Below are 22,941 nucleotides of genomic sequence, written 5' to 3'. Positions count from 1 at the left end.
AAGTAATGGGAGAGGGCAGCCATGTTGAGCAAGGGGAAATGGGAAAGTTCAGTCCCAGGAATTGTGAGGTCATGGGGAAATTTTAAATATTCCAGGTAAATATCATGAGACTCAAGATAAAATCAGGGGAGTCAGCTGCTCCGGTCATTGCGGTTTCACCACAGAAACCGTGTTTTTCATGAAAGCTTTGAGAAATGTTTTCCCCTCCCCAGGAAAGTTCCCTGTTCTCTGTGGAGAGGGGGATTTTCCAGCCCTGCCTGTGGCTGAGCTGTTGGGACTGTGACGGGGGCAGCAGGTTCTGAGAGGGGGACTCTGGCTGTTTCAGGGGCTGGTGACCTTTGAGGAGGTGGCTGTGTACTTCACCGAGGAGGAGTGGGCTCTGCTGGACCCCTGTCAGAGAGCCCTCCACAGGGACGTCATGCAGAAGAATTATGAATCTGTGACCTCGCAGGGTAAGGATTCCTGTCCCCTCAGGTGTTAGAAGTTGGAGGGCTCTCTGGCACTCCTGGGTCGCCTTTTGCTCTCCTCAGGCCCAGGGCCTCCATAACTCACGTGAGAGAGACTGTGACCTCCACACCCCCTCCCATGGGAAAGGAGATTGGGAAACACCACAGAGACGCTAGTCCATCCTCCTCCCCAGAGCTTCCATAGGAGAGGATGGGTTGTATGTACCTCCCTGTACTATTAAACATGGGCATACAGCGACACACAAAGAGATTTCACGTGTCCCTCCCTTCCCAGGACTTGCTCCGTGCCTGCAAAGGGCTCTGGGCTCAGTAGGCTTAGAAGGGGTCAGAGGTTGCACAGAGTCATACCTCAGTGGGGAGATCCCTGAGTCTTCTCCAGGGGGAATTTTACATCTTCCAGGAGCAATCTAGTCTCCCCTAAAGGGTCTCCAGGGACACTTCCCCATCCGTTTAGTTTCCACAAGGGTACCCGCCTGCCCAAGGCTGCTGGAAACAGCTCTGTCTCTGAAAAACTGAAATCATGGTCTTGCCTAGTTCCTTTCCATGGAACTGACTTCGCAACACCCAAACCTGACATCATCTCCTGGCTGGAACAGGGTGAAGAGCTGCGGATCCCCAATCGTGAGGTTGTCGAGGGAAAGGAGCTCCTGAGAAGTAGCCATGCAGGTGAGGAATTGGTTAAATAGGTGCAGAAACCATTTGTCGTTGGCGTAACCTGCTGGGATTGAGCTCCCTCAGTTCTGCCTCATCTCACCCAGGCCAGGAGCATCCTCCTGGCCGACATCACTCCTGGCTCCCACCCATCTTGGCTTGAACCTGGCCGTGCATCTGTGACAAAGTGGGGTTTTATTCATCTTGTTTTGTTGCATGTGAGTCTTACTGTCCTATACCAATATTGTGTGTACCTCAGTTTCCCAGTGTACTGCACCAATACTTCGGTGGTGGGAATTGGGTGTGTGATTTTTGCTGAGGCCCTCAGGGCAGGTGAGGCTGCCCAAGCTGTCTGCACATATGTAACCTGAGACCCAGGACGGGGGTGCGACCAGGTGACACCTTTTGCCTGGGAAGTGAGACAAAGGGAAAGAGGAGGAGCAACAGGGGGGTGTTGGAGGTCATGTAGCTGGAAGCGGACAGTCTGGGTGGGGGACTGGAAGAGGGGGAATCCATGGCATCTAGCCTAGGACTCCCAAGATTGAATTGGCTGAAAGTCACTGATTTCTGTGATAGCAAGCTCTGTTCCACACTGTGTTCCTGTCGACTAATAAACCTTGTTTTATCGGCTGGCTGAGAGTCACGTCTGACTGCGGAGTTGGGGTACAGGGCCCTCTGGCTTCCCCAGGAGCCCCACCTGGGCAGACTCACTGCGGGAAGCGCAGTATGCTTTGTGAGGTATCATTTTGAAAGTCTTGATCTGGCAAACACTAATATGTTGTTGGCTTATCTGTGCTCTCATGGTATGCGAAGTTATGAGATATTCTATATTGTTGTTACTGAAATATGTTGTAAGTTTGAGAAGCTCTACTGCTATCTCTTCCTTATGCCACTAATTCTCTCTCTTCCTTATGTCAACTAGACCTCTCCCACTTCTACCTCCCAGCTCCTCCTCCTGGCCCTGATCTTCACTGTTCAGAGATTAGTGAACTGACTCGTTCTCTCTCTCTTGTGTGATCAGAGCTCACAAGTTCTGAGGTTCCTACTGCTTGGGTGACCCCAGCATTCATCATCTCCCCCAGACTTGAGCAAGGCATTTTGAAAATCTTGATCTGGCAAACACTAATATCCTGTTGGCTTGTCTGTGCTCTCGTGGTATGTGAAGTAATGAGATTTTGCTGTATGGTTGGTACTGAAATATGGTGTAAGTTTGAGAATCTCTACTGCCAGGTGGGTGTTAACCAACCAGTAATCAACTCTATGGCTCAGTTGCATGAGTTCGCACAATGGGAGTTTACTCGATCATTGTGACTCAGCAAAGTCCACCAGGCATGGGATCACTGTGACTCAGCAAAGCTCATTGGGACAGGTCTGGGCAGATGTCTTCTAGTCACATGGACTGAGGGTATAAAATGAGGGACAGCGGCGTCATGTCTTGGCCTTTCTCTTCCCCCACTTATGCTGGTAGCAACAGGAACGCTGAGAAGATGACAACTTCACCTGAGGAGACTGATCTAGGTTTAAGAGGGAAGCCTGTGTATTGTGAACTGTAACATCCAGTGGGCTGAGAAAATTGCTTGATCTAAATGCTGCCTGCCTAGTGTAATAAGGATTGTGTATTTTCTTTGGTAAGTATCTCTGACCTTTTATGCCTGCCATTTATAATCACTTTAAATCTATCCATCTGTAGCTAATAAATCTGTTTTATACTTTACCTAAAACAGTGTGTTTTGCTTGAAGTGCTTGGGAAACCTTCGCTCAGTTTACAAAAGCTGGTTCATGTCCTCTCCACATTGAGGGAGGGGCGGACTGGGTAATAAACTTATACTGCTGTAAGCTGGGTCCAGGTTCCCACAGGGGTGTCTCCAGAACTCTGCAGAAAGTGACTCTCCCCTCCCTGCTCCATGATATGGACACACCTCTGCCTACACAGCCCTGAGAATCACTTGGCAAACTCCTGGGTCGATTGCTCCCACTCACACATCCTCCCACTTTCACACAGTTAGTCCCAGCCTCTCCAGGACCATAGGGATGATTTGCCTCTATGGCCTTCCCCAACTCCCGTTGGCTTTTCCAACTCCAGGGCCTTACGCCCCATGGCCTTCCAGAGCTGTTCCCCATCCCCGGTGGGGCTGGTCTGGTTCTCTCCAGCACAGATAATGCCCCAGGGCTTTTATGAACACCTGCACTGAGACATCAGGGCTGGTTGTTTCAGATAGTAGCAAACACATGGGATGTTCTGGCTGGTGGCTGCATTTGTTCACTGCCCTCTAGGACAGGTCCAGGGCTGGAGTTGTGATCAGAACCCTAGTGTTGAGGGTCGATGGCTCCATGGTGTAACAGAGCCAAGGGGGAGGAGAGAGAACAGGACAGCAGAGTGTTGGGGAACCAGGGATTCTCCCCAAGACAGAGATTCAGGCACCACAACAGGGAGCTACAGCATCACAGACATTCCCAGGGAAGTGGGGGTAGGATCCAGGCACCCGCTGGAAAGCAAACACCTGGGATGGAGTCTGGCCAGGGGCTCTGAGAGCCCTGCAGCTGCTCTATGCCCACGGGAAATGTTACAATTCTGCCCTGGAGTCACCGGATTCCTCACTGAGCTGGGCACAGAGCAGATGGGACAGATGCTGGAGATGCTGCTGGGGAGAAGGAGATGGGCTGCTCCCCCTCTGGAAATGTCCCTCTATCCATCATCTCTAGCTGTGGGTGTCCTCTGGGGATCACACCCAGCCAGGGCTCCTGGATTCTGCCTCTGAGGATGTTTCTCTCCTGCTCCCATTAAACCCCTTGTAGAGGGGAAGGGAAGACCCAAGGATAGAGCCCAGAGGCCGTCAAAGCTGCAAAAGCAAAGACATAGATGTGCCTATGCTTAAGCTTCCAAAGCTGGATGGGCAGAGAAATTAGTGAAAGGACGGAATATGGGGTAATGAGTGATTTCTTCAGAGGGAGACAACTCACCCAGTCTGGGACACTTGGCCTCTCTCCCTCCCAGAGCTCAAGAACCAATGACATTCCCAGGCTGCCCAGGAAAATGGGATTTTCCAGAAATGTAAATAACTTATTTGTGGGGGGAAAACCCCAACAACTGAGCAATATTGAGAAAATAATTCAATGAATAATAAAGACTCCATTGACACCTGATTTTCCAGAAACTTACACACACACACACTCCTGAAGAAACAGAAAGAAAACGTTTCCTGGGGTAGCAATTTAAGGAATAATCCCAGTGTGCAACAATGTGAACCGAGCCCCTGCCTGAAAACAGGGACCAGGAAATCCAGATAAACCCTTCAGCTCAGTAAAAGCCTCTTCATGACAGAGAGCCAGGAAGGGATGGGAGAGGGTCGGAGAATAATATAATACAGTAGTAATAATAAAGTCACTCTCCTGGTGCCTCCGTCATCCTGAGCCACTGAGAACACACGTAAATAGTGGTGCCACTTGACTCCCTTGGGAGTTGGGCAACTGTTGTTATCCCCATTGTAGTGATGGGAGGAACGGACACAGGAAGAGGTGGGAAAGTGGCTGGCACTAGTCTATGTGGTGTTTCAGGTGAAATATCAGAGAGATCTTGGCCTTGTACCTTTTCCCACACACGGAACATTCATAGGGGCACTCGCCCATGTGCATTCTCTTATGTCTAATGAGGTTAGATTTACGACTGAAGCTTTTCCTGCAGTCAGGGCAGTTATAGGGTCTCTCGCCTGTGTGGATTCTCCAGTGGACAATAAGGTTAGGGCTCTGGCTGAAGCTTTTCCCACAGTCAGGGCAGCTATAGGGTTTCTCTCCCGTATGGACTCTCTGATGTACAATAAGGTCGGAGGTGCAAGAGAAGCTTTCTCCACAATCGGGGCATCCTTAGGGTCTCTCACTCATGTGAATCCTCTGATGTCTAGTCACATGCGAGCGCTGAGTGAAGGTTTCTCCACAGTCTGGGCATTTATGGCATTTCTTTCCTGTGTGGATCCTGTGATATGCAACAAAGCCTGAGCTGTCCCCGCAATCAGCACACTTATAGGGTTTCTCTCCTGTGTGGGTTTGTTGATGTCTAATAAGGTTGGAGTGGTCATTGAATTGTTTCCCACACTCAGGGCAGTTATGGGGTGGGGGGTCTCTCCTGTGTGAGATCTCTGATGTCTAATAAGGTGTGATCCAGAATTAGAACATTCTGGGGGGAGAAGAACTTGGTTGGCTTGGCCAGGATGGGCTCTGGCTTAACCTTAATGCTTCCTTCTCTTTGCTAATCTCAGGGCTTCCCCGTGCTGGGTCTGAGCTGACTAATAAACCCTGCTCTGTTTGGAAAAGGCTGCTGGGTGTCACTGCGAATGCTGGGCCCTGCAGAGTGGGCAGGTCTCTGACCAGGAGTCTGGCTCAGTTGGACTCATTGGGCAGAGCTCACGGTGTGAAGCACCAGGGCTGGAGCCCAGAGGCTTGGTCTTGGAGGCAGTGAGGCCATGTGGCCTCCCCTTGCAGAAGAATTGGACCTGTGGGGGGGTCTCGTCCACTGAAGGGGAACCTCCAAGGGACTGTTAAAAAGCTGGGTGTGTAGCACCAATCTTGTGGATCTGCAACAGCAGCTAGGAGGCATACCGAGGAGGGTGCAGGAAGATTTGGGGGTGGAAGTGGGAGGTATGCCAAAGACTGGACAGGAGTTGCATGGGGTGGGAGAGACAGACAAAGGAGGGCACAGAGGGATGTGCTTGTGGGGGGATGGGAGCAGATGAGGGTTGGATGGGGGGATGCATGGGGGATGGAGAGGCAGATGGAGGAAGGCGCACAGGGATTTGGGTGTTGAGGAGACTGTCAGGAGATAGCTGGAAGGGTTCCCGGGGGACGTGAGATGGGATCGGCAGGAGACAGGGGATACGGGAGGCATAATGAAAAGGGTGCAGGGGGATGTTTTTGTGTGGGGGGGGGAAGCAGACTGAGGAAGGTGCTGGGGATGTGGGGAGGGTGGTTCACAGACCCACCGGGGTTCTCAAACAGGGGGTTGGGACCCCTCAGGGGGTCATGAGGGTATTACATAGGGGGTCACGAGCTGTCAGCCTCCACCCCAAACCCCACTTTGCCTCCAGCATTTATAATTGTGTTAAATATATAAAAAATTTATAAGGGGGGGGGTCGCACTCAGAGGCTTCCTATGTGAAAGGGGTCCCCAGTACAAAAGTTTGAGAACTACTGCTCTAGACTCTCTCCTGCTGGAAAAATTCATTTCAATTGCCCTGTTGTCCCAAATCATCCTTTGAATTTGAATTTACTCTGACAACTATTTTCCATGCATTCCTCTCCTCTCCCCCACCCTCCCACCACCTGAATGTGCACACAAAAGCCTCGCAGGGGATTCCCACATTTGGGGGGCCAGAGGTGCACAATTTGCCTCTGTTGTCCCTGAATTTTTGGGGGTGTCTGTTTTCAATGGGAAGCCACTAAACCAACCCTCCTGCCCCTCCCCTGCCTCTCTTTAGCTCTTCCAGTTTGGGACTTTCAAAGAGCTTCACCCACATTCACCCCTCAGTCCTTGTGCAGTGGGTCAGGCTCAGCCCAGAGCCCTGCCCTAGGGGCAGAGGCAGCCGAGACTGATCTCCCTGCGCCCTTAGCCGGAGCTTTGTCACCCAGAGAGCTCCCAGCGCTTTACGCCCATCCCCGGCCCTTTCCCGCAGGTCTCTCCCCTCACCTGCAGGCTCCTGCTCGGGAGCTGGTGTCGGCAGAGCCTGGGGCTGCCCCATGGGCTGGGTTCAGCTACCAGAGAAAGTCCACTCCCAGCTGTGCACAGAGGGAGGTTAATGCAGGTCTGTCCCCACACAGACCCCTCTAGGGAGCAGCAGCGGCTCAGCCCGGGCTCCCAGATCACAATGGAGGCAGCACTGGTTGGTAGGTCTGCAAGTTTGTCTGACCCAGGACGCCGAACCCCTGATATGCTGAGCAGAGCCAGCGTTAGCAGCCGCCTCTCCCTCAGCAACAAACAGAGCCCTGCCCCCGGCCCTGCCTGGAATGAATGATCTGCATTAAAATCAACATTCTGATGAAAAAACTAGAAGGCCAGGAAATTAACACGGCACAGGTTCAATGGATTAATAAATGGATTAGTTGATAGGTTTCAAAGTGTAACTGTAACTAGGGATTCAGCATTAAGTGGTTGAGTTTCCAGGGGGCCCCGCAGGGATTCGTTCTTGGCCCTTTGCTATTTAACATTTTTATCAATGAGCTGGGAGAAAACATAAAATCATCACTGATAAAGTTTGCAGAGGATACAAGATTCGGGGAAAGAAAAGGAGTACTTGTGGCACCTTAGAGACTGACCAATTTATTTGAGCATAAGCTTTCGTGAGCTACAGCTCACTTCATCGGATGCATACTGTGGAAACTGCATGCATCTGATGAAGTGAGCTGTAGCTCACGAAAGCTTACGCTCAAATAAATTGGTTAGTCTCTAAGGTGCCACAAGTACTCCTTTTCTTTTTGCGAATACAGACTAACACGGCTGTTACTCTGAAACCAAAGATTCGGGGAGTGGCAAATAATGGAAAGGGCAAGTCACTGATTCAGAGCAATCTGGATCACTTGGTGAACTGGGCACAAGGAATATGTGTTATAATACGGTGAAATGTCAATGTAGACATCTCGGAACACAGAACCTTGGCCGTACTTAGTATGTGGAGAATCAATGACTGAGAAAGATTTGGGTGTTGTGGTGGCTAATCAGCTGAACATAAGGTGATGCAATCCTGGGCTGCATAAAAAGGGGAGTCTCGAGTAGGAGCAGAGAGGTTATTATACCTCTGTATCTGGCACTGGTATGACCACTGCAGGAATATTGTGTCCCATTCTGGTGCCCACAATTCAAGAAGGATGTAGATCTATTGGAGAGTCTTGAGAATGATTAAAGGATTAGAAACCATGCCTTAGAATGGTACACTCAAAGAACTCAGTCGATTTAGCTTACGAAAATGTTAAGGGGTGACTTGATAAGGGTCTATAAGTATCTGCATGAGGAATGAATATTTAATAAGAGGCTCTCCAGCCCCTTATTAAATAAATAATAAATGTAAATAATGTGTAAATTTTTAACAGTGAGAGTAAATCATCATTGGAACAATTTACCAAGTGTCGGAGTGGCTTCTCCTTCACTGACCATTTTTTAACTAAATTGGATTTTTTCCCCTAAAAGATCTGCTCTAGGAGATCAGCTCTGCCCTGTGTTATACAGGCAGTCAGACTAGATGATCACAGTGGTTCCTTGGAGCCTTAGAATCTATGAATTGACTTTAGGATTAAACAGAAAGCCGAGACAGAGAAAGAGAGAGAGTGGCAGGACAGGAGGAAGAACAATGGGGAGGCAGAAAGAAAAGCGCAAGGAAGGGGAGACAGAGACAGAGGTGGAGTCTTCACTGATGTGGTGGTGATGGCTGAGATTTAGGCTTTATAATGATGCATTGATTTTTTGAGATCGATGAGCAAAGCATGACATCCCTGGAGCAGAGTGGAAACCTGACAGTCATTCCCCTCCTCCAGGAATCCCTCATTCGGGCCCCTGTCCTCCCAAAGTCTTTTCTGAAGGGCCTAGAAAGAGGGGTGATGGTTGGAATAGCCCAGCCTCTCATTACTGTGTCCATCAATCATAGGTGCTGGAACTAGGGGTGCTGAGAGTGCTGCCGCACCCTCTGGCTTGAAGTGGTTTCCATTATATACAGGGTTCACAGTTTGGTTCAATGGCTCTCAGCACCCCCACTGTACAAATTGTTCCAGCCCCCCTGCCACCAATTAGGCCTAGCTCTCAACATGCCAAGTTTGGTCAACTAACTTCTGGTCCCATGCTCTTTTTGTTTCCCTGGCATGGTCTCAACACCATCTTTGAGCTACATCAGTAAACCTTTCTGTTTAGACTAACTTAGGGTTTTTTGTTATTTTTACTATTTTTTACTTTTGCTGATTTTATAAACAATTTTATCTACCAGGCTATGTTACCTTCTGCCATTAACATTTGTTGTGATGGGTGATTGGGCCACTTTACAACCTTTCATCCACTTTCCCATAGTTAGGCTCACAGTGGGGGTAGGCCTACCATGCCCCAACTATCTCTACTAACACCAGAGTGCTGATGGTCCCCATGGCCAGGAGACATCCTTGTGTACCTCTACTGACACAGCCTATGGGACGCAGGTCTGAAATCAAGCATAACTGATCCTTGGAAGTACACTCATCTCGCCTCATATCACAGTAAGAGCTCTGCCAACCTGCTCCAACTAATCCCTTCCCCTTTTATTGTAGCTACACCATAGTAAGGTGGTGGGAGGGCATGTGGATAAAAGCTGGGATTCAAGTCTGTGGAGCACAACACAGACAATGGCACGTTCTCTAAGAAATTTCTCATGTCTCCTTATCGCACCTCCTCACTGAACCGTTCCCAGTGGCTATTGCCAGCTCCAAGGGCCAGATTTAATGCTGCTGTGACACTGACTACCCTGGTGCCAGCTCTGGCCAGTGCTGCAGGCTAATTCACTCATATGTGAATAGAATAGAATAGAATAGAATAGAATAGAATAGAATAACTTTACACAGTTACAGGGAGGGAGGGGAGCTAAGGTCACTGGGACTCTGAGGCTGCAATGTATGATGCCTCTGGCCATGAGGGGTGTGTGTGTGAGTGCCATAGAAATGTACCGTACACACACACTGTGCTCCTTTCTGCAGCACCTGTCTAGACACAGCCTCAAACCAATCAGATCCTGTTGGCATGATGGCCTAGGCAAGTGTTTCAGAGAGACTTGAGTCTGTGTCAGAATCGAGTGTGATCCACCCAGGATGAGGGGCTACCTGATGCATTTGAGGATGTCTCCTGTTGCATCCCCTCTGCCAGCAGCTTGTGTTCCAGGTCGCTAGGTGTGAGCATGTGAAGGTGACGCAGAAGTGCAAGGTGCTGTATATGTATGCAAGGATGTTGAGGGTACATAGCTTTCTGTACTGAAAGCTGTATGTCTCCGCTTTCCTTCAATTAAAAAGAAGTAAGTTTCTAGCTCTCTTAGTTGAATAGAAAAGGTGGAAAACATGACTGGAGCGATCCCTAAAGGCTCAGAAACCAGCAGAGAAACAGCAAGAACCCAAGTGGACCCTTTTTATTAACCAGAAAACTCATGATTTTGAAGACCATCTCATTTTTGGGGACCTGACTCATGACCAGTGCTTAATTTGTGCCAGGGCTGAACCCCAGCACATCTAGGCCTGGTGGTTCAGAGCCCTGGCACCTCTGGGCCTGGTGGTTCAGAGCCCGGGCACCTCTGGGCTTGCCGCATCAGTTATGAAAGTAAAAAATATTGCTTGAGCCTCAGCACCTCTTTCATTACAGCTAAGCCCTGTTCCTGACTGATAACTGTTGAGGTGCACAACACTGAGTGTGGATGAGAGAATTAGCCCAGGGCCATGGTTTTCCTTTGGTTGGTTTTAGTTTTGCTCTTTGGCCTCTGTTCCTTATTTCTGTACCTGAGCAAAGGACTCCAGCCCCCTGACTCCCACCTACGCTGCTCTGCCTCTCTGGGTTGATGGGGGTGAGCATCAGAGCAGTTTCATCGCGTTTTGTCACTGGGGGGCGTTAGATTCCTCTGCTCAGGAAGGGTAGCCGGGGTTGAGCTTCTTGGGGTTAGATCAGATGCCGTCTCTAGTGTGATCTGGGAGCCTGGGCTGAATCGCTGCTGCTCTACAGCGGGGTCTGTGGGGGGAGAGATCTGCACTAACCCTTCTGTGCCCAGCAGGGGGGGACTTTCTGCGGTGGGTGGAACCAGCCCCTGGGGCAGCCCCGGGCTCTGCCGCCACCAGCCCCTGAGCCGAGCCTGCAGGTGAGGGGAGAGACCCGGGGAAAGGGCTGGGGCCGGGCAGGAGTCGACGGTGCTGTTTGTAAAGCGCGGGGACAGACGCTGGGTGAAAAGCTCCGGCTAAGGGCTCAGGGTGCCTGGTCTCTGCTGTCCCTCCCCCTAGGGCAGGGCTCTGGTCTGGGACTGCACACAGGGCTGGGGGAGAATGGGGTAGAGCCCCAGTTGTGTGTTTGTTTCATTGGATTTTCATAGACTTGCTCAGTTGATTGCCGCTGCAAAACAAGTTTCTTGCCCATACCAGGGGCTCCTTGCATCCCTCCATTCTCCACCCCCAACTCCTGGTGGGCCCCCTCCCATCACCCTCTATGACAGAGATTCCCTGCTACTCCCCCACCCCCTACGTCATGCCAGAGACTTTGTGTGTCCCCATTTCCCCTCCCCCCATTGGCATGTGAACGCTCCCCCTTCCCACATACCCTATGCCAAGCGCTCTGTGTGTCCCCATTTCCCCGCCCCATGGGTCTGCTTACTCCCAATGCAAGGGTTCTGTGTAGCTCCCTATTCCTCCATGCCAGGGTGTCCCATTCCCCCCCCCCACCATGCCAGGGGCTGTGTGCACCCCCATTTCTCACTTTCCCTCCCTCCCATGCCAGGGTTCCCCCCATTCCCTACTGCAGCCTTGGCTCTGCATGTCCCTGGGGATGAACTGGGAATCTGTCTGTTCCCTTTATGAACGGCTGTGTCTGTGTCAGGCTGCAAACTCGGGCCTCATTCTGCCTTCTCTGTGTAAGCAGGGGAATAGTCCCGCTCTTGTGGGGAACTTTCCTGGCTTCTGCACTACCCCGGTGAAGTGGGCTAGCGAAAGGATCTGAGTCCTTGCTCCCACTTCCTCTACCCAGTGGCCTCCCTGCCCTTGAGGACTCCCCTTCCACTCTCCTGTCTGGCAGAGTCCTCGTAACCCCAACAAGGCTGGGCCCAGGATTCCTGGGGGGCTCGACCCCCAACCCTGCTGTGGTCACCTAGGACAGGGGCTAGGGTGTCCCCACTCTGGAATACTCTGTCTGCACTAGGCACTTCTCTGACCCAGTGACCATTACATACAAGTTAAAGCAAATGCAAGTTATTTAATCAACAATTAATTTTAAAAAGACAAGAATAAGGAAAAATGGGAAAGGTTAAAGGAAACACATCACCCCGCTCGGTGGCAGGGAACATCACAAACAGTGTCTCTGGAATGTTAGGGCAGTTCACAGTCTGTTCCTTGTAAGTCCCAGGCCTTCCTCTCAGGCCCTGGCTGTGCTGCAGGGATGCTGTGGGTTGGACATTTGCTCTGGTGGTGGCCACACGCTCTCAGGCTCTAAGTGGTAGGACCCTTCTGTCCAGTGTCGCCCCCGCCCTGTCGGGGTTATGATCCAAGCCTGGCCTGCAGAGCCCCTTGGCTGAGGCATCTCCCTGTGCTGGGCCCGCTGCCCAGGGTCCCCCTCAGTCTTCCCAGCTGCTCACCGCACCCAGCTCCAGCCCCAGCTGCACCACTCTGTCTCTGCACTGCTGCTGCTGCTCTGCCTCCAGCTCCCTGGGCTGCTTCTTTGGCCCCTCTGCCTCTGGTTGCTGCAGCTCTGCTCCCGGGACAGGTCTGCTCTGCAGGCTGCTTCTGTGACTCTGCTCCCAGCACTGACCTGCTTCCTGGGCTGCTTTTCTGGCCCCTCTGGCTTTGGGGCTGCAGCTCTGCTCCCGGGACAGGGTCTGCTCTCACTGGATCTGGCACAGCTCAGCTCAGGCCCCTGCTTTCTCCTTAGCTCGGCCCCACTCTGTCTGACCCAGGCAATTCCAGCTCACACAGAGGACGGGACCTCCCTGGCCTCCTGACTCTCTGATTAGCCTGCACACCCTGTTATTCAGGCTGACCTGGAGCATTGGCCTCTCCCCATTGTTCCTGGGGACTGTCAGTCTCAGGGTCCTGATTCCCCATCAACCCTTCCCCCTTTTTAGTACTGGGAGCTAGCAACTAAAACACCCCCACTGAATGTTAGTAAGGGGGCAACAGTCCCCTTACATCTGCAGCCTGTTTGCCCCCATCCACACTGGGCAAAAGAACACCAGAGGGGGGGTAGGCTCTTAAATACCCAGAACTGGTCCAGTAGACGATATTACTCCACCCACCTTGTCTCTCTAATATCCTGGGACCAACACCACTACAACAACATTGCATGTATCTTAAGTACCCAATTGGAAATCTATTCACCTTCGACAAAAGACTGGGCCCCATAGGCGATGCATAGGGGGGGCATGTAGGGTCAAGTGCCCCCCTCCCCCGCCAGATTTCTCCTTGGCTTGCCAAGGAGTAGTGAGAGGGTCTCCCTTCTCCCGATGCACCTGCCCCCCTTCCAGCACATTCGACCCCTGTCCCTGGCCTGGGCGGGACCAGCCATTTCTTACACTGGCTGCTGCTCTGTGCAGTGCATTGGGTGCCTGAGAGAGAGCCCGGCTGGGGAGGTGGCCCACCCCACCCCCTCTGCTCCCTGCCCGGCTGCCAGAGACAGGGGCCGACTGAGCCAGAAACATGCTGAGGGAGGGGGGGCTCTGGCTCGCTTGGCCTCTGTCCCCAGCAGCCAGGTGGGGAGCAGAGGGGGCAGCTTGCTGCTTCCCCAGCCAGGGTCTCTCTCAGGCAGCTGCCGTGCTGCACAGAGCAGTGACGCAGTGCGGCCAGCGTGAGAAGCGGCTCCTTCCCACTCCCCGCCTGGCCCAGCTGTTAGGGAGAGCAGCCAAACGTGAGGTGGGAGGCACAGTGGGAGAAGGACAGAGGCCCCCCGCCTCAGGTAACTCTGGTGGGGTAGGGAGAGTGCAGCAGCCCCAGGTGGGGCACAGGGCAGGGGGTCACTGGGCAGAAGAGACACATGGGGTGGGCACGTGTCCTCCCCTTTAGATTGTGCCCCCGCCTGAGTATCAGGAGACACGAGTTGTCTGTGCTGGTCCCTGCCCACAAGAATTGGTCTAGCTGGGGTGTGGGGTGTCAGCTGAGCAATGAAATCAGCTGGCAGTGATCTGTGCTTGTGAATGGAAGCTGGCAATGGGATCACGTGACACAAGGGGCTGAAGGTTTTAAAAGGGCAGAGCTATGATAGCCATGTTGGTCCCAGGATATCATTTATTGAACCAACATCTGTTGGTGAGAGAGTCGAAAGCTTGTGTCTCTCTCACCAACAGAAATTAGTCCAATAAAAGATATTACCTCATCCACCCAGTCTCTTTAAAAGGGCAGAGGCTGTCTGTTCGGGGGCTTTTTCTCAAGTTCATGAGGGAGAGACCACTCATCTTGGGGGGGGGGAGGGGCGGCAGTGGTCCCGGGTCCTAGGGCAGGTGGGTTGAGAAGCCCCATTTCCAACAAGGAGTGACAGACTCAGAATCAGTTTCCAGGAAATATGCTAGAGGGGCCAACGGAGGAAGCAGTGTTGCTGCCCGCTGAGGTTGTAGACACTCAGCGCATTCAGGGGATCCAGAGCTTGGATCCCCTTCAAAATAGCCTTACTAGGTGGCCAGTAGAGAGTGCTCCCTGCTCCCCAGGAAGTGTGACAGCCACTCATTGCCCCCTACCCTGGCCATTATTTCCTCTTCTTTTTGTCTGGGAGATAAATCATTCGGGGTGTCAACATGTAAAGTTAGTGTGAAATAACACCCTTGCAGGCTCTGCTGCAGAGAGGGGCAGAGATGAAATAGGTGTATTATTTTGATGTAAGGTGTTAATGGCTATCATTCATCTAAATACAATTGCAGAAATGCGAGAGGCAATGGCTGGGCTGAACAGATGGCAGGGTCTCCATTTTCCCCCTTCTGGCTTTCCAGTTGCCCCCAAAATCAATAACATTCTGACCACTGATGCCTACAACATTCCCTGAAATTTTGGAATTGCTCACATACTGTATTCAAAAGTTATTTTCTGACATCCAAACAGAGAACGCCCATCAAGGGCTGTCAAAAACAGATGTCCTCCAAAAACTTGGAAGCAAAAGGGGCTAATTATTCAAACACAGCCTCTGAATTAGCACCCAAAATTCAGTACTCAATCAGAACACTTTCATGTGCAAATGACTGCATTTGTGCACAGAGATGCCATTTGCTCACTCACAAGACAGGGGAGAGAAATGCACGGAAATTAATTGCGGGTGCAAATTCAAGGGATGATCCTGGTGCGAAAGCTTGACAGAGTTTAGAATGTCGGTGACAAAGATCCATAGGGTCTGGTCTGTGTCCCAGCCTGTCACCAGTCCCTTGGGAGTGACCCTGTTAGTGGGCCAGGCCCCAAGGACCCGCACAGCTACATGGGGGCAGGGCCATGGCCTCCAAGACTCCCAGACTGGGCCTTCAGGCACCAGCGATCCCTATCTCTCTCTGTGGCTCCCTGCAACGAATCCAGCCCAGCCAAACTCCTGGAGGAGGCCTGTGCAGTGCCCCTTTAGGATGCAATGCTCAGTGAATATTGGCAACAACACAGGCAGCCTTTGCAGAGCAAGGTACCAATTTATTAGTCCCCTGGCTACAGAAACTGGAGGTCCTTAGGTTACCAGAGACTAGGCAGAGTTTAAGCCATAGTCCATCCTGGCTAAGCCAGCGCCAGCAGCCAGCCAAGCTGTGATGGATTCCATCTCTGGCTCCCTCCCCATTTCTTTGTCCACCCAGGTGAGAGCTGCAGCTCCAAAAAACAGCCTGTCAACCTAGTTCCTGCCTCTTGGAGAGGTGGGTTCACTACATCCCTTCCGTCGCTGTACTAAGTGTCTGTACTAGAAACACAGCACCAGCACAGCCACAGCTCTGCAATCGTGACTCTGTCTTGTTTCTAGTGCAGACAAAAGGTAGCCCATAGTCCAGCCACCTGACACCTTTTCCCTTTTCTTCTCCAGCTGACTTCACACACGTCGGTTTCAACCAGTTCTTTAATGACTCAGTCATTCGACCCAGCCAGCAAGGTCTCTCTCTCTCTCTCTCACACACACACACCCCTCATGTCTCCTGCGCTGCTGTACAGAGGGAAACTGAGGCACGCCTAGGCTTCCTAAAAATATTACGGAACATTTCCAGTTTGTCACAGTCCGTCGGCAGGAAGAGAACCTTAGGAGGGAATCGGGGTATGGAATGGACTAAACCCCTTCTGAAATCTCCCCTATCACCCTTCTCACCCTGACAGGCTGCCGAATAATGTGTACCCTCCCGGGGGATGGGAAAGGGAAATGGCTGCAGAGAAGCTGGTGCAGGTAGGAGATTTTCTGCGAGCTTCTTGTGGGTTTGGTCTAGATGTGTGGGAGGGAGAGGGGCAGGAAATGGAGAAAGTGAAGAGACTGGGAAATGTAATCCCCGCAGTGGGCTTTCTTTAACGTGGAGCATGCCCTTGCAGGCTTCAGAGGCGTACAGCCAGCCCAAAGCACAGGAGTCACTCTGGGCTGGAAGTCAGGAGGTGGGCTTGACTGTTACAAGGTTTAAACAATAATACATTTGGGGGTGATTTTATTTATCTTATGCGTTTTGGGTCTGTTGGGGAAAAGCCACCCACACAGGGTTTGTGTGTGAGTGTATGCCTGCCTTCATAGAATGTGTGTGAGTATACGCCTGACCACGTAGAGTGTCTGTGTGTGTGTGTGTGCCTGCCCACAGTGTGTGTGTGTGTGTGTGTGTACACACACGGGCCCATGTAGAGTGTGTGTGTGTGTGTACGCCTGCCCACAATGTGTGTGTGTGTGTGTGTGTGTACACCTGCCCACAGTGTGTGTGTGTGTGTGTGTGTGTGTGTACACACGGGCCCATGTAGAGTGTGTGTGTGTGTGTACGCCTGCCCACAGTGTGTGTGTGTGTGTGTGTGTATGCCAGGCCATGTATTGTGTGTGTGTGTGTACACACACGGGCCCATGTAGAGTGTGTGTGTGTACGCCTGCCCACAATGTGTGTGTGTGTACACACACGGGCCCATGTAGAGTGTGTGTGTGTGTGTGTGTACGCCTGCCCACAGTGTGTGTGTGTGTGTGTGTATGCCAGGCCACGTATTGTGTGTGTGTGTGTACACACACGGGCCCATGTAGAGTGTGTGTGTGTGTGTACGCCTGCCCACAGTGTGTGTGTGTGTGTGTGTATGCCAGGCCATGTATTGTGTGTGTGTGTGTACACACACGGGCCCATGTAGAGTGTGTGTGTGTGTGTGCCTGCCCACAGTGTGTGTGTGTGTGTGTGTGTGTGTGTATGCTGGCCCACGTAGTGTGTGTGTGTGAGTGTACTCCTGCCCTCTGAGTGTGTGTTTACACCAGCCTACACAGAGTGTGTGCCCTTCCCAGTGTGTGTGTGTGCACGCAAGTGCGGCTGTGTGCATGCGTGCACGTGAACATCTTATTAGAGGTGCAAAACTCCCCCTGCAACAGGGCACATGCAAGACTGCAGCCTCCCTGCTCCCAAGGGGACTCTACACACTGACCCTCCCCTACTCCTGGGATGGAGGAGCTGCCCTTGTGTCTCACCCATCCCACTCCCTGTCTCCTCTCTGCCCCAGCCGCCCACTCTCCCACAGCCTCCTCTGCCCACCTGCCCCTATATTCACTTCTTTCCCCTCTACAGTCTCCTACTTCTCTCGGCTGCCACCCCACACTCACTGCACTCCCTAGTGCCCCTACCCCCATCAGCCTCCTTCCTGCACCCATACTCCCTAGTACTCCTTTTAGCCTGACACCTTCCACATGTCCCCCTACACCTGCCCTCAGGCTCGATCTGGCCCCCACAAATCCCTCCCCACCCCTCTCATCCTCCTCCTGCTGCTACACAGACCCCTATAGCCCCCTCCACCTCCATGTAGCATGGCACACAGCCCAGTCCACCTCTCCCACATCCTCTTCTGCCCACCTCGAAATCCCCACATTTCCTTCTCCATTCTTAGTGTCCTGTCCAGCCTCCTGTCCATATAACCTGAGCAGAGCCTGGCTTCCACCTCACTGGAAACAAAGAGAGTTGGCAGCCATCTTGGTAAGGGCAGCCTCACTGTGACAGCACAAAGAAGTGTTTAAATATCCCAGCTAAATATCATGACACTCAAGATAAAATCATGGGAGTCGGCAGCTCCAGGCATCACAGTTTCACTGCAGAAACAGCGTGTTTTTCATGAAAGTTTCAGAAATGTCTCCCCCTCCCCAGGGTCGGCTTCTCTTGAGGGGTCTTCCCTGGTCCCTTAAATGTCAGGGGGTCAGCCCCATAATCTGTGTGAAAGATGCTGTCTCCTCCATACTTCTGCATATGGAAGAGTTTCAGGGAGACAGTGGGGATGCTAATATTTTCCCAACCCCACACCCCATCACCAGGGGAGAAGATAGGTTGCATGTACCTCTCTGTGTTATTAAACATGGGCACACATGGATACATGGAGATTTTGTGTGTCCCTCTTTTCCCGGGACTGCCTCCATGCCTGGAAAAGACTCTGGTCTTTGCTGGGTTAGGAAAGGGGAAGAGGTTGCATAGTCATAAAATCCCCCAGTGTGTGGAGATCCCTGAATCCCCTTCTGCCCTCCCCAAAAGGCTCACAGAATCACAGAATATCAGGGTTGGAAGGGACCTCAGGAGGTCATCTAGTCCAACCCCCTGCTCAAAGCAGGACCAATCCCCAATTTTTGCCCCAGATCCCTAACTGGCCCCCTCAAGGATTGAACTCACAACCCTGGGTTTAGCAGGCCAAAGCTCAAACCACTGAGCTATCCCTCCTCCCTTCCCTCCAGGAACACATCCCCATCCTTTGGTGTATACAAGGGCATCCAACCACTCAGGACATCTGGAAACAGCTGTCTCAGAACAACAGTAAAATCCTAGTCTCACCTGTTGTCTTTCCCCCAAGCAGGATTTCCAATTCTAAAACCCAACATGATCTCCCAGATGGAACAGGGTGAAGAGCTGTGGACCCCAGATCACCAGCGCTCTGAGGAAAGGCAGATTCTGAGAAACATCCGCACAGGTAAGGAGTTGGTTAAACGAAAACAGAAACCATCCGTCCTTGACATAAACAGCTGGAATTCCCATAGAGGCCCTCTGAGTCCCCCCAGTTCTGCCTCATCTCCTTCAGGTCAGGATTGTGCCCAGTAGGTGTCATATTCTCCTGGCACACATCGCTTATGGCTTCCCACCCTATCTGACGCCTGGCAGTAGCTCCCTTCCTCCTGAGTGTTCAGATGGGATGTGGAGACTGAATTAGTCATTGCCTTCTGTGTCTCCTCTGGGAAAGGGTTTGAGGAGTTTGGATTTTGAATCTCCTCAGCAGCTATTTTGGTTTGTTCTCCATCTTCCCATTCCCCTTTCCCCCGCCACAGGGACTGACTCCTTTCTGGATTTTCTCTCTATCTCAGCAGGTGATGGGACGGTGAGTGAGAACAAGGACGAGAATCCACAGCTGGAAGGTCCTGAGCAAGTGGAACTGCGTGGGACTGTATCGGGAAGATCTGAAGGGAACATTTCCCAGAATCCTGAGCAGGAAGATGCCCGGGAGAGTCAGCACAGGCCAGAGATACAGCAAGGAAACCACCCAGGGAAGAGACAGGTTATATCCACTTACCGAGGGGGAGGTTTCAAAAATCATAATGAAACAGTGATCCAGCCAACATTATGCACTAAAGAAAAGACGCAGAAATGTGTAAAGTGCGGGAAAGGCTTCAAGCAGAGATCAACCCTTATTGTACATCAAAGTGTCCACACAGAAGAGAGACCCTATAACTGCCCCGAGTGTGGGAAAAGCTACAAGGTGAAGGTCTCTCTGATGTCCCCCAGAAACTCCATACAGGATAGGTTTTGGGAGCTCTTACTGTTTGGCAATGGGTCTGTGCCCTCCTGAAGCAAAGTATAAATGCGCTTCCTTTGAGGGTGGTCTGGGTAGGTACAGCTGGCAGGTGCATGGTTGTGGTTTCTATGGGGGGTGGTTGGTGGAGCCTGGAGGAGAAGGAAATGCTGGGCACTGGGGAGATGAGTCGTTTCAGGGTCCGAGGGGAGCAAGTGGTGGGATCAGTGGGGAGATGTTTCTGTGGGTTCCACACACACTTTCCAGTGTAGGGGAAAGGTAAAAATGCCCCATTGTAGTTTGTGCCTGAGTTGTCTTTGCAGCTCCTAAGGCCCCTCGAGGGGAACAACAAGGGGCCCTGTGGGTCCCTGGTATATGAAATCTTTCCCTGGATGTTTGAAGGAAAGAAAGGAGCAGTTAGATGCAGCATGAAAGGTGGGTGATGGCGCCTTATGAAGAGGTCAGTCTATTTCTCATGATTCTGCTCCTCATGTGATAAGTGCCTCCTGTGTTTTACATGTAACCCTTCTGCCCGTCAGAGTTGGCAGCAACAAGGGCCGGGTTCAATATCTAGGGGATCCATTCCAATAACACAATGCAAACCGGCTCGAGCCCCCACCCAGTGACCTGGGACAAATATATACCACCCCCGCTGGGCGCCTCCAAGAGGCAATACTTCCCCTCTCGCAAGCACATAGTCTGAGTGTAGCAAAAAGCCTTTTAATAACAGAGAGAAACAATGTGGCATTATGTTGGGGAAACACCACCAACAGGACTCATAACACAACCCATGAGCAAAAAACCCACCCCAGGCAAATTGGGGCATGCCCTTTCCCTTTGGTTCTTGAGTCCAGCAACCCCAAATCACCCAAAGTCCCAAAAGTCCAATGCCCCAAAAGTCTCTGTCCCTGGTCAGGGCAGCCCCAGAGTTCGAAAGTTTATCTGCGGAGCTTTACCTCCCAACCTGGGTGGAAATGGGACGGGGGTAAGAGGCACCTTACATGATCTGAAGCTGACCGCCCCATAGCAGCGCTCCGCTCCGCCAGCCGCCCCACGAACTCCTTCGCTCAGCTGCGCTCCGCTCCGCCAGCCGCCCCATGAACTCCTTCGCTCAGCTCCATGGCCCACAAGCAGCTCCTGCCATCCACAAACTGCTCCGCGCCGAACTGCTTCACCAGCCGTCCCGCAAACTGCTCCACAATATATCTTCAGGCTCCCCCACTACTTAACACAACACTCAGTGATTTCAGCGCTTAGGTGAATTCAGCTTGTAGTGGGGGAGCCCCAGTGCTGGTGCACTGTCAGCCCAAAGTGAGCTCAGCAGTCTATAACTAGACTTCTAACAAAATCAAAATTAGCTCTGATATTTCACAGTGGAGAGAGAAGAAAGTGCAATTAGCATGTAAGGCCCTCACCAAGGGGCCCATGCCACCAAGTATTAATACTTGTCCCCAGCCTCTCTCCATTCACACAGTTGCGGAACCCATGGCCCTTGCCTAGCGAGTGCTACTTAGTTGATGGTGAATCCCTCCATCATAACAAAAGGCCAAGTACAGTTCCAAGCACAGTTCCCATAATCAGGGTAATAACAATTTATTCTTCCTGCCCCAATAACAGAGACACTGGGGATCCCACAGCAGCCAAAGTGACCATTTGGGCAGCTATGGTCTCATTCTAGGCGTGGTGGGTGTGCCTATGCAAATGAGATCGGCCCCTGAAGTTCTTTTCCACAACTTGCCACACCTCACCACCAGATGTCAGGGTGGAGCTCATCCTGACACTGCTTACATACACAACTGTGAGAGCCAGGGAGAAATCCTGGAGGACGGGTGGGAGCAGGAGTTGGAGGGACCTTATGAATGATATGGCTGTTCGGAGACAGTGCCTCTGCCCAGTATCCCAACTGCTCAAGGAAACAGGGCTAAGGATGCATTGTGCTCCTCCTTTGAGACTAGAGGATAGCTCTGCATAATGAATGTTCTATAACCAACGAAATACGTTTGTGTTTGTTAGGAGTTCACAGTATGGGGGATGGATGTTGTGCCATTCATGGGTTGAGCTGTACTTCAATGCGTATTTGGGGGGCTGTGGTTTTTTCAGGTGTGTCTGGGGGTACTGTAGGGTGGGTGTTTGGGAGGGTATGCTGGGGTCAGATGGGTAGGGGGCAGGTTAATAATTGCATGTGCACCTAAGTTCCCTCTAAAGTGCACGACTGCTCAGCAGGCTATCAAGGGCCGCACAGGTGCATAGCCACAGGGGCCTGGACTGGAGAGGCACCTCTCCCCTGGCCCCAGCCCCAGAGCTGCCACGGCGGGAAGAGGCGCCTCTCCCCTGGCCCTGGGCTGCTGCAGCAAGAGAGGGCTGTGGGGAGTTCTCTCTCACCACTGCAGCCCTGGGGCAGCTTGCACCCCAAACCCCTCATTCCCAGCCCCACCTCAGAGCCCGCACCCCCAGCTGGAGCCCTCACCCCCTGCACCCCAACCTTCTGCCCAGCCCTGAGCCCCCTCCCGCACCCCAAACACCTTGGTCCCACCCCTATCACACATCACCTCCATATTACAAATGCACATAACAAAATTCACGCACATGGATGTAAAATATTAGAGGGAACATTGATGTGCACCCCTACAGCCGTTCCTTGTGCACTGTTGCTGTCAAAATAGAACACTGTCTTTGCCTTAAGTTCTCTTGTATGACACCCAAAGATCAACACTAAAGTACCCTGCAAAATTATATAGCATTCTGCAGTAAGAGTTCTATTGCCAAATGCCTCAGGGTGCTTTGAAATCTCTGTGCATTGGATTGGGTTACCTAGGGAGGTGGTGGAATCTCCTTCGTTAGAGGTTTCCAAGGTCAGGCTTGGCAAAGCCCTGGCTGGGATGATTTAGCTGGAGATTGGTCCTGCTTTGAGCAGGGGGTTGGACTAGATGACCTCCTAGGGTCCCTTCCAACCCTATTATTCTATGATTCTATGAAATGTCTCTGAAACCTGATTTGGCCGTTTATCTCATGAAATCTCAACTTCAGTGAAAGTTGAGAGCATTAATGAAGCTGTGAGCCAATGTACCTTTTCTATTGATTGTTTTCTCTTCCGGCATCTGCAGTTACAGTAAAAATGCTGGCCCTACGATGCGTTGGATTTTTTTAACCTCTCTGATGCTGACATTTTGAGTGGTGGTGGGTGATGCAGTGGGTGGGTGGGTGAAGGAAGAACCAACAGGGAGCAGTTCGG

The 22,941-nt window shown here is 51.8% G+C and overlaps 1 protein-coding gene and 1 pseudogene across 2 annotated transcripts in view; one reads left to right on the top strand and one right to left on the bottom strand.

Annotated features, from left to right (window-relative positions):
- LOC140904638 (uncharacterized) overlaps positions 1-22,941 on the bottom strand; it is an 819,798-nt gene that overhangs the window by 742,812 nt on the left and 54,045 nt on the right. The window contains 3 exon segments of the mRNA XM_078848368.1: positions 4,705-5,228; positions 5,231-5,289; positions 9,936-9,997. Coding sequence (XP_078704494.1) covers positions 4,705-5,228; positions 5,231-5,289; positions 9,936-9,997 — 645 coding nt within the window.
- Positions 433-21,788, top strand: LOC144929460 (uncharacterized; annotated as a pseudogene). Its single transcript, XR_013634681.1, has 5 exons — positions 433-452; positions 1,064-1,133; positions 16,107-16,173; positions 18,783-18,896; positions 19,285-21,788. The product of XR_013634681.1 is annotated as an uncharacterized LOC144929460 (transcript).

This window comes from Lepidochelys kempii, chromosome 14 (assembly GCF_965140285.1).
Source record: "Lepidochelys kempii isolate rLepKem1 chromosome 14, rLepKem1.hap1, whole genome shotgun sequence".
Lineage (NCBI taxonomy): Eukaryota > Metazoa > Chordata > Testudines > Cheloniidae > Lepidochelys > Lepidochelys kempii.
Note: the sequence above shows the minus strand (reverse complement) of the source record. Positions and strands in the feature narration are given on the sequence as shown.